This window comes from Ipomoea triloba, chromosome 3 (assembly GCF_003576645.1).
Source record: "Ipomoea triloba cultivar NCNSP0323 chromosome 3, ASM357664v1".
Lineage (NCBI taxonomy): Eukaryota > Viridiplantae > Streptophyta > Magnoliopsida > Solanales > Convolvulaceae > Ipomoea > Ipomoea triloba.
The window spans coordinates 1492764-1511254 of NC_044918.1; the positions used below are offsets into that span (position 1 = coordinate 1492764).

An 18491-nucleotide genomic window follows, 5' to 3' on the forward strand; every position below is an offset into this window, starting at 1 on the left:
GGTGGAGGGGGAGGCGGTGGTGGTGGAGGTGGAGGAGGCGGGGGAGGCCGAGCCGGACTGCTGGAGCTGTTTCCCATGTATGTGTTTTTTAGGTGTTACGAGGAAAAATACAGTCACTAGTTAAACCTGGCCTTTTGACTCTAACCTCACACAAAATGTTTGTGTTTGATTTTAAGGAAAGACAAGTGCGATTATGATATATATAGAGAGAGAGACATGTTACATTGTTCCTGCGAGAAGGGGTTGTGTTCTAGGGGGAAATCAAGATAAAGTATACTTTCAAGGAGAGAAGAAGTCATTGGAAAAGCCAAGAATAGAATCTGCCAATTCCTTAAATAATCTGGCAAAACTAAACTTACACACAAAATATTGTTTTCCGTAGTACGGAGTATCAAATTCTGGAAAAGGATACGAGGTATCAAGTTAAGAATGTTTAATTTATGTTTTGTTCTCCTTGAATATTGCTAGTACTATAGGTATCAAGTTATGCCATATATATTTTCCCAGATTCTATTCTTGGCATTTCCAACTGCTTTAATTTTCTCTTTCAAAGCTATATCTTCACTCAAGTTCCCGCCAAGCACAACCGTTTCTCTTAGGACTCAGAGTATATATATAGGTTCTTAATCAGTGAGAACGTGTGTTGACAAATACAAACCATTGATAGAGTGTTCTGTCATCTAGCTATTGGCTACCATTGATGAGTTGTAGTCTTCTAGAAGGTAGAAGACATCATGAGCAGTTTAGGAGCACCAAAAGTCTAGAAAGGGAAACCTGTCTTTACCAGTCTCACCAAACGTTAGTTTGACAATCTTTAGCAGATGCAATAAATTATGTATGTGTGCAGTCACATCCTAAACCAACATTCTTCTTTGTACCTGGTATTAGTTGTATGTTTTTCTCCTTAGATGACAAACTCTATTGACTATCTGACTTTCTTACTATATATTTATTGTTTGAGGATGAATGCTCCCCATTGAGATCCATCAAGATGGCAATGGAGTGCAGGAGTGAACTTTCGTTTGCCTTGCCGGTTGAGCCCCCGTCTCTGGGGGGCCGACGCTGCGCCGCCAGTGATGTCTTTAGCAGCCATTTATGGTGTAGAGAAAGGAAACTGGTGGTGCCCGCATGTGCAGCTCAACTGGTCACAGGGGTGAAGTTTGTGAGCAGAGAAAGGGAACTGGTGTGTGTTACCAGTGGGAACTCTTATTTTGGTGCTCATTTGATCAGGAAACTCCTGGTTCGCGGTTATATGGTTCGAGCCACGATTCAGAACCAAGGTAATTAAATATGTTGAAAATGGAATAGTACTTCATCTGTTTCATCTGTCTGAGTTTGGTGTTTTTTCCACTTTTGAGCAGTGAACTTTGAGGAAATGAAGGAGCTATTGAGAGAAGAGGAGATGAAACAGCTGGAAAGTGTAGTGGTGGCAAGAATGACAGACTTGGATTCTTTGTGTGAGGCATTTAGAGGGTGCCATGCTGTTTTCCACACCTCCTCTTTCATTGATCCTCATGGAATCTCTGGATACACAGTAAGCTTCTTGACATGATGGCCTGCGGGCATTTACTTCAATTCTCCAGTTTTCATTTCTCGTTCTTCGTTTCCAGGAACGAATGGCATTCCTGGAGACCGAAGCTGCGGGAAATGTCATAGAAGCTTGCAGCAAGGCAGCCTATGCAAGAAGATGCATCCTCACCTCTTCTCTTCTTGCATCCATCTGGAAAGGCAATAACCATGAACATGATCTAGATGAGAGTTCTTGGACTGATGAGGATTTCTGCATAGAAAACAAGGTATACATATAGTCCCCTTCACATATATGAACATTTCATCAAAGAAATCCCTTCTGTTCCACCGTTGGCTTGGTAACTATAAGTTTAAGCTCGAATTCAGTGAGAGTAACCAATTGACCTTTTTAATTTGAGTCAGTCATGAGCAAGGTCTGGCTGTTGATTTGATAACCACAAGATTTCAACTTCGAACTATGAACAACCTAGATTGGTTTACCTAAAATTTACAACATATTTTACTGCAAAACAGCTATGGTTTGCCTTGGCTAAGACCAGAGCAGAAAAGGTAGCTTGGAGGAAAGCAATGGAGACAAAGGTGAAGCTCGTGACAGTCTGTCCTGCACTCGTGATGGCTCCGTCCTTCCCACACGCCGACACCGAATCATCTCTTCCATATCTCAAAGGCAATACATTACATCATACATTAAACTAACACCAACCAATCTTCTTACGTTTGCAACAAAATTAACTAATTCCCAGATTCTATACTTCTGTTCCTGTTAATTCCTTCTTCAGGTGGGCAAATCATGCTCCGACAAGGCGTTTTAGCCACTGAAGACGTTGATAAAGCGGCCGAAGCGCATGTGTATGTGTATGAAGAAATGGATTATGGAGCTTGCGGGAGATATCTGTGCTTTGGACGAACCATTACAACGCCAGAAGAGGCGGTTTTGCTTGAAAACAGATTGAAAATGCAGCAGGGCCTGCTTTCTGCATATGAGAGTGATGAAATTCCGGCGAGACTTTGCAAATCAAAGCTCACCAGATTACTGTTTCGCACTGCTCGCCGGCTATCCTGCAAACAGCGATAAGCATTGGGTGATTACTATGAAGGCTTGGACCAGTAAACTTAAAAAAAAAAAACAAAACAAACAAACTCATAATAGACTTACCCGGCTGGAACAGGATTAGTCCATATAGTGTTTTAGTGTATGACCAAAAAAAAATCATGCATTTATACATGTTTAATATCTTTATATCTATTAAGGTGCATAATTTACTTGAATTATGGAAATAAATCATTACCCCGCATCTCTCCCAAAAGACAAATAATGAAATATGCAGTTACTAAAGTTTACACGGATAATTACTAGTCATATATAAAGTCAAGTATAATGGGTCACGCTTGTGTAAGACATCTCACGGATCTTTATCCGTGAGAAGGGTCGGATTGAATCGAGTCAATATGCAAATGTAATACTTATACTAGTAAATATAATACTAAATTAAGAATAAAATAATTGTTACTTATAAGGAAAAAACATAATACTTTTGATGACAAATGTAATATTTTTATATTTTGATGTAAAAGTATTACTTTTTTCATCAAATGTATTGTATTTTTTCTTATAAGTAATGTTGCACTTATAAAGAAAAATGTAATACTTTTACATCAAAATATAAAAGTAATACATTTGTCCTAAAAGTATTATGTTTTCCCTTATAAGTAAGGGACATTTTATTCCTGATTTAGTATTACATTTGCTAGTATAAGTATTACATTTCATATATATTGATCCAACTTGTCTCACGGATCCTTGTACAAGTGCAATTAATCACGGTCTCACACAAGTTTTTGCCAAGTATAATTAAGGGCCGAAAAGCTAAATAGATCGTTTGGGTGTGGCCTTTTAGTGTAGTGCCCATGCAACTTTGCTATGAGTTTCCGAAATTGCTACATCACCCTAAGCTTTTTGCAATTGTACATAACATACCATGATTTGTATAATTTTCTAGAGGCATGTATATAACACTAAAGGTAATAGAGATCCTTAGAACATTCTATAATCTTAGAGATTTGTATAGAGATTTAGGGAGGGTTCTAAGCTAAATTAATAGCCTTAGGATCAAGTCAATCTCCAATATTCATTGAGGTAGTGGAATGACTATAAATGCCGCCTCAATGGCTCATTTGTAAGCATTAGTGGTAATGGAAAAGAAGTTTGTCATCTTCAACGTATAGATTGAAGAAGAGTGCAATTAAGTAGTGAGGGACTAAGCACGAAAGCATGTAATGTTTGTAAACTAACTCCAAGATAGAGGGAAAAATTATCTGTAGTCAAACAATGTTATTGCAAAAAACAAATGTACTTACTAAATCAGTAGCAGAGCACTTTAAAACAGATTTAATTGATCCTATGATTTGGGAAAAATGATATTCCCACATGACCAACCAGTTGTGTAACTATTGCTGTAATCCATTCATCAGAGATAATATGTTCTCTGCCCACTTAATTTGCACCAAACAGTAATAATACTTCTTATTTTCAATCCCTGCATACAGTATAATATAACATTCTTAGTAAATATTGCTAAATCTAGAGAGCAATTAGGGCCAAGAAAGTGCATAAATACCAAATATTAAATCAAGATGTGACAACCACAATAGACCTCATATATGAAGTTGGCATACGACATTATAAAGAATGCAAACACAAAATCAATGAGGGATACTTAAAGATAAATTGTAGAACCACAAAAGAATCACTCGTGTTTAAAAAAACTCATTAACACTTTTGATTAATGTCTCCCTAATTTTTGCAGATAGTAGAGAATTGTTCTCTTTTGGAGTTAGACTGTAAACATCCTGCAATAACACAACAACCAATGCATAACTTAGTATAAAATCTCTCCACAATGTAGGAATCTTATTTGTAATTTTGTTTACCAAGTCATTACTATTAATTATAGCAGCATTTAAATAATACATGTGTAAACATTTAAACCATCAACAAAACAGATGGAGCATTTTACCTGGTGACGGAAACAATCTGTTGCTATATGATTGAGGTGGATGAGAATAATAACCAGGCCAAATACCATTGTCAAGCGTCCTCTCCAGACCTATTCAACAGTCACAATTCTCACACACATTAAAGATATTTTGTAAAAAAAAAAATGGTATATATACTCTTAAATTATACTCCTAAGTCCTCTAAAAAATATTTTATTTTTATTGGATGTATAAAAATGAATGAACAAAAATCATGGCCTACCGCTTTTATTAGGCTATTTATACGGTGGATAAGAGACCACATAGCATGGTAGACAATGGATTGAAATAACATCATTTTGATATTTAGATTTTAATGAATTTTACAGTTTTCCTGTTTCACATGTTTTTGCATAGCTACTAATATATTTCTGGTACAAAACTCATACTCTTAAGATACATGATTTCATAACACAAGACACATATACATGTTATTATTTTCAAATATGATTTAGATAGAGAATTTAATTCGATAGGCACAAAATTTAACAATACAAAACCTAAATTCATAACATTATCTATCAAAAAAAATTCATAACATTAGACATACAATATGTTGTGTGTAAGTGTGTTACACAATTACTAATTTGTTTCAGGTCATAATTCATACTCTTAATATATGGAATTTAATAACACATGACACAAAAATTCATAATACAAAACACATGTACATGCTTTATAGTAAAAAAATAAATAAATTGTAACATGAATTGGACAACCAAATTGTCGCTGTCAAATTTAAAGTTAATAACATGACTTCACAATGTAATCCCCTTTCTGATCCCAATGCCAAACCCATGAATCTGGTAGCTTGCTTAAACTAATGGGAATATTCAAAATTAAATTAGCATCTCGGTCATGTAAAGACTCCTAATATAGTCCACATTCCAACCCATACCTTGATCATTAAGTAATGTCGTAACCGGAGCATTGTGAACCGCTTCATCTAATTGCGTTTGGATGTAAGGCTCATCAACAGCAGGTAACCATGCATCTTTTCCGATAAATGTATCAATTCCATTTCCACACTATGCCTACAGCCATCTTTGAGCATGTTTTGCACCTCCCATAATTCCCGCCAAATGAATGATGGATTACTACCAACTGCTACATCAAAATAGGAACATTTAGGAAAGTAGCGTGCCTTATAGACACGAGCTACTAAGGATGAAGGCTTTGTAATAAGGCGTCACGCTTGCTTACCAAGTAAGGATAAATTCATTTCGAGTAGCTTCCTAAAACCCATACCTCCAGCAGCTTTCAGAATTGATAACCCACTCCATGATCTCCATCTAAGACCCTTACCCGTGCCTATGGAACCAGTCAATCAATATTCGTTCATTAGGGTCTCAATTTCTTTACACAACCCTGTCGCTAAAAGAAAAACCATCATAGCATAAGACGGCATGGCCTGGATGACATTCTTCAAGATAACCTCTCTACCTGCTCTTGAGAGAAACTTTGCATTCCAACTACAAATCCTCGATAGGATCCAGTCTTTAAAGAAGCCCAGAATCTCCCACAAAAATTCCATAATATGATAGGATCCGGTCTTGGTAAGAGGAAACGAGAGATAAAGATTATTTTTATTAGACAATCTAAACATACCACATCGTATATGGAGTATAAAAGAGGAATAGAAAATAGGAGTTCATGTAGTATTACTCTCTTTTGTATGACGTGTTTTTCGAAAACAATGAGGGCAAAATTGATATAGTGAGCAAACTATCCAGGCTTATTTGCAATACTGATAAATTACGAGGACCTATTCTAGATTTAATCTAGAGGATGCGCTTTCCTTCTCCTCACTTCATCCTGGTTCACTCCATCTTCGCCTCCAGTGTGCGCTTTATACAGAGAACATAAAGGTCAAACAGGAGAAGGAGAAAGCTAAGACCGAGCACAGAGAGAGATGGGAGGAGGAGAGGATCCGCAGAGGTTGAAGAAAGTAGCGGCGGCGGCGTACGACTACGAGAACGATCCTAGATGGGCCGACTATTGGTCCAACGTTTTCATCCCTCCTCACATGGCCTCCCGCTCCGACGTAGTCGATCACTTCAAGCGCAAGTTTTACAAACGCTACATCGTTCGTAATCGTAAACCGAATAATATCTTTCTTTTGTGTTTTTCCTTTGAGCTTTTACTTTTTGCCTGCTGCAACACTGAGAATCTATATGCTGTGAATTATTGAATTAACCGATTTAGGTCTGTGTGGATATGAGCTTCAGTGCTAATGCGCATAATTTGTTTGTTACTCCGTGTTATTGAAGTATTGTGCCCGTGTTTATTGTAATCCGAGTTTAATGACTTGCTTAAATCGAATTAGATAAGCTGCTCTTGGAGATTTGCGTTTCTGTTATTGTGATCAGTGCTCCTAGAAGTAATAGATGTTTATAGTATTCCTAGTTCAAACTTTTTTTGAGCCAACTGGTTCTAGAACATCTACTGTGTTAGAGTAAATCATTGGTTTGGGCTTGGACCGCCTGACTTGATGATGCCAATTTGATAATCTCATTTCTTAAGGACTGAATTGTTACAACTGGGTTTATCTATTGCTTATAGATTATATCTTATGAATATATAGAACTGGCTTGGCTATCTTCATCTATGATTAATTCTTCTTCTTCTTTGTATTCGTATATGGACTGCAGCTGCATTACCTAGTTATACTTGATTGGTTACTATTGACAATATTACTCCTGATATTTGTTTGTATTAGTGACGAGACTGAGAAGCAAATTGAAGCAATTTATTTAGAGGGGCACAATTCGAGATCTAATATTTTTTGTTGTCAATGTGACTCCGTTTTATGTCACTTGAGTGATTGCTCCGTCATTTACTTGGATATATTGTGTTCTTCAGGACCCTGATTTGGTTGTCGAACCTATGAATACTGGCAGTTCCTCCCAGCAAGCACAACCATCCCCTTCACAAGCATCTTCCTCGTCGAACTCAACGAGTCAGTCACGACCACGTAATCCAGGTAATGATTTGGTTCCTCAAGTTAACTTTGAAATACTCAAATAGATTCTGGTGCTGAAAAAGGGTAGATAGGAAATTCTGTTCTCTTGACTTATTAAATATGTATTTAAAACTTGTAAGTAATATTTATTTTAGGGTCTACTGCTAGGACATCTGGGACGTCAACAACCCCAACTTCAAATCCTACTTCTTTGCGTTGGGATCGACAGACTATACTGTTTTCTGTCAATGCTTGGGTATGTAAATTATTCCCAGATAAATAAACATGTAAAGACTGTACGTGTTGGTATTGATATTGCAAAAGTTGTTAGGTTATCCCCTTTTTCTTCTTCTTCCTCTTTTAGTAACAACATGTGCCATAGTTTACATAAATTCTGCTTTAGTACTGAGATCCAATTGGCAGGTCATATATTTTTTTCTTAGGTATCAGTCATTTTATTTTATGCTACAACTATTAGTTCATAAAGATGTTACTCTGTATATTGGTCTATTGCTTATTCCAATATCTAGCGTTCTATATATAAGAAACCTTGCATGTTTGTTTGGAGGTTTGATATCAAAGAATAAAATGTTGCCTAAAACATTGGTTACATTACATGCATGTGTGATGAAATATTTGTTTGTACTTCTGTGGCATTGTTTAAAACCATTGCCCCCTTTTTCTGTGCATTGGATTTGTATGCTTTTAGCTAGCTCAAAGACACATGATTATTGTTTATTTGCTATTAATGGTATATTTCTATCTACCCCTAATTCTGCAGGTCTTTGTTGTGGCAGTTCTTGCAATATTTCCCTTCATGTACACAAATCTGTCAAACAGGGCATATCGACTTTCATTCATGGGAACAGCATGCTCTTCCTTGTATTCTTTATACACACTCTATGGGGTAAATTTTACATTTAGTTTCATTCTGATTTCGTTCTAGAGTTCAGTGGATCCTTTATCCAAATTACTCCTAGAAAAAAGCTGTTCTGTCCAAATAGAAGCTACCAAGTAACTCTTAAATTGTCTGCAGAAACCCAGGGCATGGAATTTGCAGGCACTGCAAGTCTGGTTACAGTCTGTCATTGTGACAAAAGATTTTATCTACTTCATTTACTCCCTCACTTTTGTCTCTTCTAATCTTCATCTGAAATGTGAGGGTCACTTCTTTTGCCTATTTTTTCTATTTTGCTTAAATTTGTACCACATCTTCATTTTACAAAAAATATACTGAATTCTGTTGCAGTTGCTGTTATTCCAATTATATGTCGATCTGTTGAACATGTTGCGAAGTTCCTTAGGCAAAACTTTAGCAGATCCTCTTTATATAGGTAAGACACAAGGGAGTCCTTTTCCTTTGTATGAAATCATCATAAATTTGTTTCTCTTCTATTAGACGAAAGTATATGACAACATTTATTTAAAGAACTGAAGCAAGAAGTTCATGTTCAGTGTTCTGACAACATGCCTCAATGATTTGTGTGATCAGTTTTCCTGCCAAGCAATAAATTGGTATTCTGACTTATCCTCTTGGGAATTGTCTACAGGAGATATTTGGAAGAGGCTTGTGTATGGGTGGAATCAAATACAACTACACTTAGCATACTGTCTTCACAAGCCCAGATTGGACTTGGGTTCCTTTTGATTATCTCTCTTTTCTCGTTAGTCCTTCAGCCTATTTGCTCATTTTATCCTGTGATCGTGTTCCTTTGTTTCCATTTACAGAGTAGCTTTCTAATTTCATTTCATTCTTTTGTCAAAATGCAGGTGGCAACGCAGCATAATCCAGGCATTCATGTATTGGCAGGTGCGTGCATTAGTTGTGATTCAAAAATTTCCCGTTCCATTAATATTTCAAAAAACGAGTTAGCAAGGAATATTTCTTATGGTATTTAAAACCCTTTTAACAGTTATTGAAGCTCATGTATCATGCACCCGCAACTGCCAGTTACCACAAAAGTGCATGGACTAATATTGGATTGCTTGTCAACCCACATATACAACGCTATGCCCCGTTCTTGAATGGTCCTATTTCTGCTATACAGAGGTGGTGGTTCAGGTGAAAGCTTCTTGGGGATAATAGACATGACTTGTAACAATTAGATCAGCAAATACTTTCTGAAATTTGTACTCTTGATTTTAAAAAAACAGAGGAGGTTTAAGATACATGCTTAAGCTGTCCTGCTAACTAGAATGATGTGGTTTTTTTTTTTTTGAAGGGAACTAAAAGTCTAAAATAATGTTGTTATGCCCTTTATCAATAATTCCCTTTTTGAGTAAAGATTTTGAATGTGGAGTTATTACTCCGTCAGTGCGTCCGTGTTGTAAGAACGTTTGGAAGAGTTCATTTTACCATCTTTATGGCTTATGCTTTTTATGTTTTGTTCTTCAATTTCTTTTCCTTTCTTTTTTATTTATTTAATTTTGTATGTAAGACATTCAGTGGATCAACATAGATCTGATAGATTTTATCATATATTTTGTGTGTGCGCATAGTTAGATATAATTATATACTAGGCAACCTTAAGCAAATTGTTTAGACAATTGGTTTGGTAATTGGCAATTATAATTAGCTCTTTTGATTTGAATCAGTCAACTATTATCTTTTTTTTTTTGTGTTCTCATAACATAAATTTTTGAAAAAAGAGTCAAATAAGCCTCCGAAGAATACTTGAAAAGTCAATTAGGCTCCTAAACATTTAAAAAGTTTAATTAAGTCCTTAAACACATTAAATTGAATAAGAAACTCAATTACCGATAAATGACTTGCAGCAGGTCATTTATCATTCAGAGCAAAATTCGGCGACCGTTGCCAGTCACCGGATTCCGGCGGAAGGCGACCATTTGATCGCCTTCCGCCGGAATCCAATGCTGGATTTTGCTCTAAATGGTAAATGACCTGCTATGGCATGTCATTTACCGGTAATTGGGTTTTTTTTTTTTTTTTTTTGACTCAATTTAACGTGTTTAAAGGCTTAATTGAGCTTTTTAAATGTTTAGGGGTCTAATTGACTTTTCAGATATTGTTCGGGAGTTTATTTGACTATTTTTCCTAAATTTTTTTGCACAGATAGCGTTGCTTTTCCTTCCTATGGAGTCTATTTATACATATTTTGGACAAGGAGTAGACATTATAAAATATTAGGACATTATAAATATTAAGCTCAACTCTTATTAAAATTTTAAGTTGCTCCATAATAGAAATTATAGAATGTAAGAACATTATAAATATTAAGCTAAACTCTTATTAAATTTTTAAATTGCTCTATACAAAGCATCCTTCTTGGGCTTCTTGGCTCAGGCATTTTGATTGACTAATCTGACCCGTCACCCTAGTATTTTTGAGTAGTGAATACAATTTTTATTTATTTTTTATATTTCTTTTTGCAGATTATTTGTAAATAAATAAAGAGAGTTTTAAAATTTTAAAATTTAAACTTTAAATATAATTATCGAAATATAAATTTATTTATTTATTTATTTTTGTGGCCCGCAAATTCCTTAACGATTACGAATGACTACTCCTAAAATTTAAGGAAAGAACTTTCCCTCCAAGACTATGATTAGAATTCAAGAAGAGAATCAACCCTATAAGTGCATTGGCGGTTACGGTATATTTCTGAGTTGTATATATATCACGTTATCATCCTCCGTTATTAACCCAGAAAAGGCGAAAAAAATTATCCGCCCCGATATTTAGTTCGTTGACTAGTGAGACTACCCAGGCGGCGGAGCCATAGCGAATCAGTATCTCTGCGGTCCGTACCCTAATCATTGCCTCTCGCCACAAAGATCTTCTCCATTCCCAAGTCACCGCTTTTCGTCAACTCATTCAACTCACGTCAGCCTCCTCCTTCTTAGGTTATTCCTAACCCTAATTTAACTCTTCATCTGCTAAATCTTAAACACTTCTTTTTCCTGGTTGCTAATGAATCAAATAATAATTTTAAGCTTCCCTAGAATTATTTTTTTTTATATAAAAAATCCAGTAGAGTCGATAAAGTTCGGAATTTTCCATAAAATTCATATCTTATGTCAAAGCTTTTGGGCTTCTGGATGTTCCATTAGGTGGATTTGCAAGTTTTATGTTTTATAATTGCTCTTTATTTTCCAGGGTAGGTATATATGTTTGCATTTAAGATTGTGGCTTGATAGGTATTCAGAGTACATGTAAACATGGAGCCTATTTTTGTGCTAAAGGTTCCTAGTGGTGGCAAAACAAAATGCATAAACTGGTCTAGTCTAATCATAATGTGTTTGACTGTTTGCTACGCCTAAGTTTTCAATGTATGCCAAATTAGTGTATGTCTTAATTAAAGATTTTGCCAATTCTCAGAGGAATAATGAATCTAGCAGGTTCTTCCCTTGTTTTCAATGTATGCCAAATTAGTGTATGTCTTAATTAAAGATTTTGTCAATTCTCACTGAGGAATAATGAATCTAGCAGGTTCTTCACTTGTTTTCAATGTATGCCAAATTAGTGTATGCCTTAATTAAAGATTTTGTCAATTCTCACTAAGGAATTATGAATCTAGCAGGTTCTTCCCTCCTCCAAATTGTGCTGCGACTGATTAAACGAATTCCTAGACATGGAAAGTGAGGATATAATCAACCTATCTACTTCTAGTGTTTCTGACATTGAAGACAATGAAGATTTTAATTGCAAACCAAATTGGACTCCTCTGCCTGGAGAAGCCAATTCTATGGATGAGGGTGCAAATGGAGAAATTCCTGAAAATGATGGAAGTGAAGGAGACCGACTATGTCTGGCTACAAATGATAGCATGGAGTTGGACAATAGTCATTCTACATTTCAAGACAGTGTTAAATTGACTGAAACTGCTGTTGTAGCAGAGAAAGTGACTTCCTTCAGCTCTGATGTGTGTGGTGAGAATGGCTGTCTAACTGTTCAGGACGCAAGCAATATTGATCACCCCAAGGGTTATCAACAGCATGACAGGAGCTCAAAGATTGATCCAAGTGGTATATTCTTTTTTCACTTTGTTTTTACAACATAGGAACTTTCTTAATCAATAGCTCCTTTACTTTTTCAAGAGCAGTTTTGCCACTATGCTAATATATGTGCATACTCGCACATATCCTTTTAATGTTGCTCTAGTTTTCCTGCTTGCTTATGCTCTTTGGAATCTACTTATATTTCTCTTTTTTTTTGTATGTAACCTACCAGCACTATCTGGTGTCAAAAGACGAAGAACTTCTCTCGGAGAGGAGCAACCATCAGTTTGCGTTATTTATAATAATCTAACCAGGTAAGAAGAAAAATGGTCAGATTCTCTTATTTTTCTGAAGGGGAATTTTTTGGGGGAAAACATTCTCTTTTTATCAATCTAGTTTAGTTTGATACCTCTATGAGGTGGAGAGGTACTCTTTGAAGTTTTCATTTCTCAAACTCTGATAAGTTGATAATTTCTTCCCAGAGAGAGTAAACATAAGCTTGAGGAGCTATTGCAGCAATGGTCACAATGGAGTGCTGAACATGGTCCTTCATTACTTGTGAGTTTAATTCATCTTTAATAGCTACTGTTATTTGTGTCTATTTTCATTTTTCGGCTAACGTGGAAAATGACTAAGAGTAATAAAATTTAATAATGGCCTATATTCATTTATACTTAGGATGAAGAAGTGTTAGAATCTGGTGAGGAGACTTACTTTCCTGCTCTTTGTATTGGCCTGGATAAGCCTCTTGCTGTGGTATGTTTTCTATCTCTCCATGCCATAAGTTTTTTTTTGCAGTACTTATATTAAGACTTGTCAGTTCTTGCCTGGCTTATGACAGCACTAGTGTGATTTTTTTGTAGATTTTTTATGACAATAAATAATGTTAGTTGCACAGTGCATGGTCCAGGCCTTAATGAACTAAACAAAAGATTACTCTTCAAGAAAAGGATTTCAAACCATTTCTTATTCTCCTTTTTTTATGTTAGTCTTTTTGGATGGATGATCTACCAAGGAAGAAAAAGAATAAGGACTCCACCCTATTTGATGCAAACTCTGTACCTCTTTATGACCGTGGATTCTCATTTACTTTGAGTTCAACAGATGGTTCAAGTAATTTGGAAGGGTAATTATTGTACTTTATTATATCTTGATGAACTTTGTCTAGAATTGATGATTGCTAATTCATGGTTGTTAAGCTGCTTGATCAACTGATTTGCTCCTGGTTCATCATAGATCAGCATCTTCTGCTACTGTTATGGCGCTTTTATCATGATGTTAGCCTCACTTAATCACTTTGTGCCTAACCTTATTGATTAGTTATTTTGTCTTTTGTATTGCAGAGGATTGCAAGTAGCTAATGCTTCTCGTTGCTTCAATTGTGGTTCCTATAGCCACTCGCTGAAGGACTGCCCAAAGCCCCGTGACAATGTTGCTGTCAATACTGCAAGGAAACAGCACCAATTGAAATGGAATAAAAATGCAGCTAATCCTAGTCGGTATTATCAAAGTTCTCAAAAGGGAAAGTATGATGGTTTAAAGCCCGGTGTTCTTGATCCCGAAACACGAAAACTTTTGGGGCTTGGGGTAAGATCTAGAATTGATATTGCTTGTTTTCCTTTGGTTATCAACTATGTATGTTTGGAATTTCTGCCATTATCAGCCCTATCTTTTAGTACTTATCATTGCAATTCTTTTCTTTGATTCAGGAGCTTGATCCACCTCCATGGCTTCACAGAATGCGGAAAATAGGAAGTCCACCACGCTATCTAGGTAATTGATCATTTCTTAGATGCTTTATCCATACCTCTGTCGTCCTTTCTCTATATTTTGCAACATGTTCTGCACTGGAGCTATATTTAACAGAATACTAGATGAGCAAACCCAAGCTACTGTGAACATCTGTCGCCACCACCAGCCTACCACTTTTCTCCATATCATTATGTCCATGGGCCCACAAATTTTCTACGTATCTCAGAACTTGTCAACTCTCTGATTTGTCTTTAATAACTTTTGCCTGCCTGGATCATGATAAAATGCTCTTCCTTTCTTAGGTCCAGAAGATGAGGATCATCCCTCAGGGATCACGATATATGGTGATGATGAAATTAAGGAAGCAACTGAGGAAGGGGAAATTCTTGAGAACTCTGCCGAACCAACTAAGGCAATGAGCATTGAATTTCCAGATAAGCCAGCAGGGCCCTCAAGTATTACAGCTTCAAGAACTCGTTCTTACAGCAGCAGAAATAAGTCAAATAACCATATGTCAGATACTGTATATAGAGGCCATTATCTTGAGCAGCACAGGTCTAGGGATGCTAATTTTGAAGACAAGGGTCCTATAAGGGGGCGGTTTAGTGGTCTTGAAGGTGAAGGTCCTCCACACTGGCATTTTAGTGGTCGTGAAGGTGAAGGTCCTCCACACTGGCGGTTTAGGGATTTTGAAGGTGAAGGTCCTCCACACCGGCATTTTAGTGGTATTGAAGGTGAAGGTCCTCCACACTGGCGGTTTAGGGATTTTGAAGGCAATTGCCCTCCCCGCTCGCAATTTGAGTTCAACAATGAAGGACCTCCAGGCTGTGAACTTGACCCTGCGATCATCCCATTGTCTTACAGATACCGGGATTATGACTCCATTAACGGTCCAATGGATGGTTTGGGAAGATCATTGCCAGACAGATTTAGAAGAAGCCCACTAGTAGACAACCGAGATTTCTACCACACTTCGTACCCAAGATATTGACAACCATTGCTTTGCAGAGATGGTGAAAGCATCCAAATTGATTCTTTATGGATGCATACATAGTATTCTTTAACACAGCTGCAGAGACCAAGGATGTTATACCTCATTCATTGCCACAGGTGAATAAAACAGAGGATTTTAGGGGTGCTTAAATTAAGCGTTATTATATGTACCTGTAAGATTCATTCTTGTAGCATTTTTGCTGAAGATTTCCTTATAGTAATGAGATGTATGTTGTAACATTTACCTACTTGTTTTGATGCCTAATATAATGTTATACTTTCACATTTTTCGTTTCATTTATTAAGTTTCTCCAAATGGATTCTCTTGAATTTATCTGTCTATCAATTTTCGAAATAGGAGTAGTGTTTCAATTTCTTGCACCAACACTTTGTGGTGAACCCGGATAGACACTGACGTGGTAAATACATTACTATACACGAGATGTTCTTGAGCGGGTTCTAAACAAGTAAAAGTTCTAAAAATCCCCTCTTTTCAAGCAATAAATGTTGCATTTATAGAGGAACGGAGAGAGCACATGCCGAGTGTTCAACATGCTCGCCACGTGTCCTACATGCACTGACGTAGTCGGTAACCCTATCAATAAACACATATCAATTAACACACATAGGTATGGATTTCTAACAGGCCCCTTCCTAGTGAGATTGGGCAGAGTATTAATCATAGGAGTTGTGTCTTCATTATGAGAGACCGAGTACTCGACTAGTAGGAGGATTTGCTCGTAACCCGAACTTTCCTAGTGAGATTGGACACAGTGACAGTTAATCATAGGAGTCGTGTCTTCATTATGAGAGACCGACTACTCGACTAGTAGGAGGATTTGCTCGTAACCCGAACTCCAAAGTCAGGACAGAGCTAAAGGGGCGATTTACTTACAAGTTGGGTCGGGTGTGGCCCAATGGAGTTAGATGTGAACAATCAAAGTTTCTCTTCTTATAGAGAGTATAATCCGAACAAGTGTAGATATACATGCTCGAAATATATATTCAATCAGACACAAATCATTTTATTTAATAAATTATTATGAGTTTTCATAATTTACAACCTCTACTATCTTATCAAATCTAGAGGTTGGAAATTTGTCTTTTTAGGCTAGGGATGGTGCCCCAATTTTATATTCAAACTTAAATACTTTCTCGAAATAGAAAATGAAGGGTTAAAACAGCCTTGGATCCCCCAACCCCCCCCCCCCCCCCNGCACTGGAGCTATATTTAACAGAATACTAGATGAGCAAACCCAAGCTACTGTGAACATCTGTCGCCACCACCAGCCTACCACTTTTCTCCATATCATTATGTCCATGGGCCCACAAATTTTCTACGTATCTCAGAACTTGTCAACTCTCTGATTTGTCTTTAATAACTTTTGCCTGCCTGGATCATGATAAAATGCTCTTCCTTTCTTAGGTCCAGAAGATGAGGATCATCCCTCAGGGATCACGATATATGGTGATGATGAAATTAAGGAAGCAACTGAGGAAGGGGAAATTCTTGAGAACTCTGCCGAACCAACTAAGGCAATGAGCATTGAATTTCCAGATAAGCCAGCAGGGCCCTCAAGTATTACAGCTTCAAGAACTCGTTCTTACAGCAGCAGAAATAAGTCAAATAACCATATGTCAGATACTGTATATAGAGGCCATTATCTTGAGCAGCACAGGTCTAGGGATGCTAATTTTGAAGACAAGGGTCCTATAAGGGGGCGGTTTAGTGGTCTTGAAGGTGAAGGTCCTCCACACTGGCATTTTAGTGGTCGTGAAGGTGAAGGTCCTCCACACTGGCGGTTTAGGGATTTTGAAGGTGAAGGTCCTCCACACCGGCATTTTAGTGGTATTGAAGGTGAAGGTCCTCCACACTGGCGGTTTAGGGATTTTGAAGGCAATTGCCCTCCCCGCTCGCAATTTGAGTTCAACAATGAAGGACCTCCAGGCTGTGAACTTGACCCTGCGATCATCCCATTGTCTTACAGATACCGGGATTATGACTCCATTAACGGTCCAATGGATGGTTTGGGAAGATCATTGCCAGACAGATTTAGAAGAAGCCCACTAGTAGACAACCGAGATTTCTACCACACTTCGTACCCAAGATATTGACAACCATTGCTTTGCAGAGATGGTGAAAGCATCCAAATTGATTCTTTATGGATGCATACATAGTATTCTTTAACACAGCTGCAGAGACCAAGGATGTTATACCTCATTCATTGCCACAGGTGAATAAAACAGAGGATTTTAGGGGTGCTTAAATTAAGCGTTATTATATGTACCTGTAAGATTCATTCTTGTAGCATTTTTGCTGAAGATTTCCTTATAGTAATGAGATGTATGTTGTAACATTTACCTACTTGTTTTGATGCCTAATATAATGTTATACTTTCACATTTTTCGTTTCATTTATTAAGTTTCTCCAAATGGATTCTCTTGAATTTATCTGTCTATCAATTTTCGAAATAGGAGTAGTGTTTCAATTTCTTGCACCAACACTTTGTGGTGAACCCGGATAGACACTGACGTGGTAAATACATTACTATACACGAGATGTTCTTGAGCGGGTTCTAAACAAGTAAAAGTTCTAAAAATCCCCTCTTTTCAAGCAATAAATGTTGCATTTATAGAGGAACGGAGAGAGCACATGCCGAGTGTTCAACATGCTCGCCACGTGTCCTACATGCACTGACGTAGTCGGTAACCCTATCAATAAACACATATCAATTAACACACATAGGTATGGATTTCTAACAGGCCCCTTCCTAGTGAGATTGGGCAGAGTATTAATCATAGGAGTTGTGTCTTCATTATGAGAGACCGAGTACTCGACTAGTAGGAGGATTTGCTCGTAACCCGAACTTTCCTAGTGAGATTGGACACAGTGACAGTTAATCATAGGAGTCGTGTCTTCATTATGAGAGACCGACTACTCGACTAGTAGGAGGATTTGCTCGTAACCCGAACTCCAAAGTCAGGACAGAGCTAAAGGGGCGATTTACTTACAAGTTGGGTCGGGTGTGGCCCAATGGAGTTAGATGTGAACAATCAAAGTTTCTCTTCTTATAGAGAGTATAATCCGAACAAGTGTAGATATACATGCTCGAAATATATATTCAATCAGACACAAATCATTTTATTTAATAAATTATTATGAGTTTTCATAATTTACAACCTCTACTATCTTATCAAATCTAGAGGTTGGAAATTTGTCTTTTTAGGCTAGGGATGGTGCCCCAATTTTATATTCAAA

The 18491-nt window shown here is 37.0% G+C and overlaps 3 protein-coding genes across 5 annotated transcripts; all 3 read left to right on the forward strand.

The window, feature by feature from the left end:
- The first annotated feature begins 982 nt into the window (after positions 1-982).
- LOC116014350 (cinnamoyl-CoA reductase-like SNL6) lies at positions 983-2807 on the forward strand. The gene is made up of 5 exons (XM_031254391.1): positions 983-1280; positions 1362-1534; positions 1611-1796; positions 2044-2197; positions 2310-2807. The coding sequence occupies exons 1-5, from the start codon at positions 992-994 to the stop codon at positions 2603-2605; spliced, it is 1098 nt and encodes a 365-aa protein (XP_031110251.1). The 5' UTR covers positions 983-991; the 3' UTR covers positions 2606-2807.
- A 3566-nt stretch (positions 2808-6373) lies between these two features.
- Positions 6374-9908, forward strand: LOC116011846 (transmembrane protein 33 homolog). Its single transcript, XM_031251264.1, has 9 exons — positions 6374-6652; positions 7429-7549; positions 7684-7784; positions 8310-8435; positions 8565-8685; positions 8778-8862; positions 9079-9192; positions 9299-9338; positions 9442-9908. Exons 1-9 carry the CDS (start codon positions 6479-6481, stop codon positions 9592-9594), a joined length of 1035 nt encoding a protein of 344 aa, XP_031107124.1. The 5' UTR covers positions 6374-6478; the 3' UTR covers positions 9595-9908.
- Positions 9909-11205: 1297 nt separating this feature from the next.
- Positions 11206-15517, forward strand: LOC116013426. 3 transcript variants are annotated; one of them, XM_031253173.1, is made up of 9 exons: positions 11206-11392; positions 12067-12514; positions 12720-12801; positions 12970-13045; positions 13166-13243; positions 13477-13613; positions 13831-14074; positions 14197-14260; positions 14542-15517. In XM_031253173.1, the coding sequence occupies exons 2-9, from the start codon at positions 12121-12123 to the stop codon at positions 15228-15230; spliced, it is 1764 nt and encodes a 587-aa protein (XP_031109033.1). In that variant the 5' UTR covers positions 11206-11392; positions 12067-12120; the 3' UTR covers positions 15231-15517. The 3 variants fall into 3 exon arrangements, with proteins under 3 accessions (XP_031109033.1, XP_031109032.1, XP_031109034.1); XM_031253172.1 differs by having other exon boundaries at positions 12070-12514; XM_031253174.1 differs by lacking the exon at positions 11206-11392 and adding an exon at positions 11495-11646 and having other exon boundaries at positions 12070-12514.
- Positions 15518-18491: the final 2974 nt, after the last annotated feature.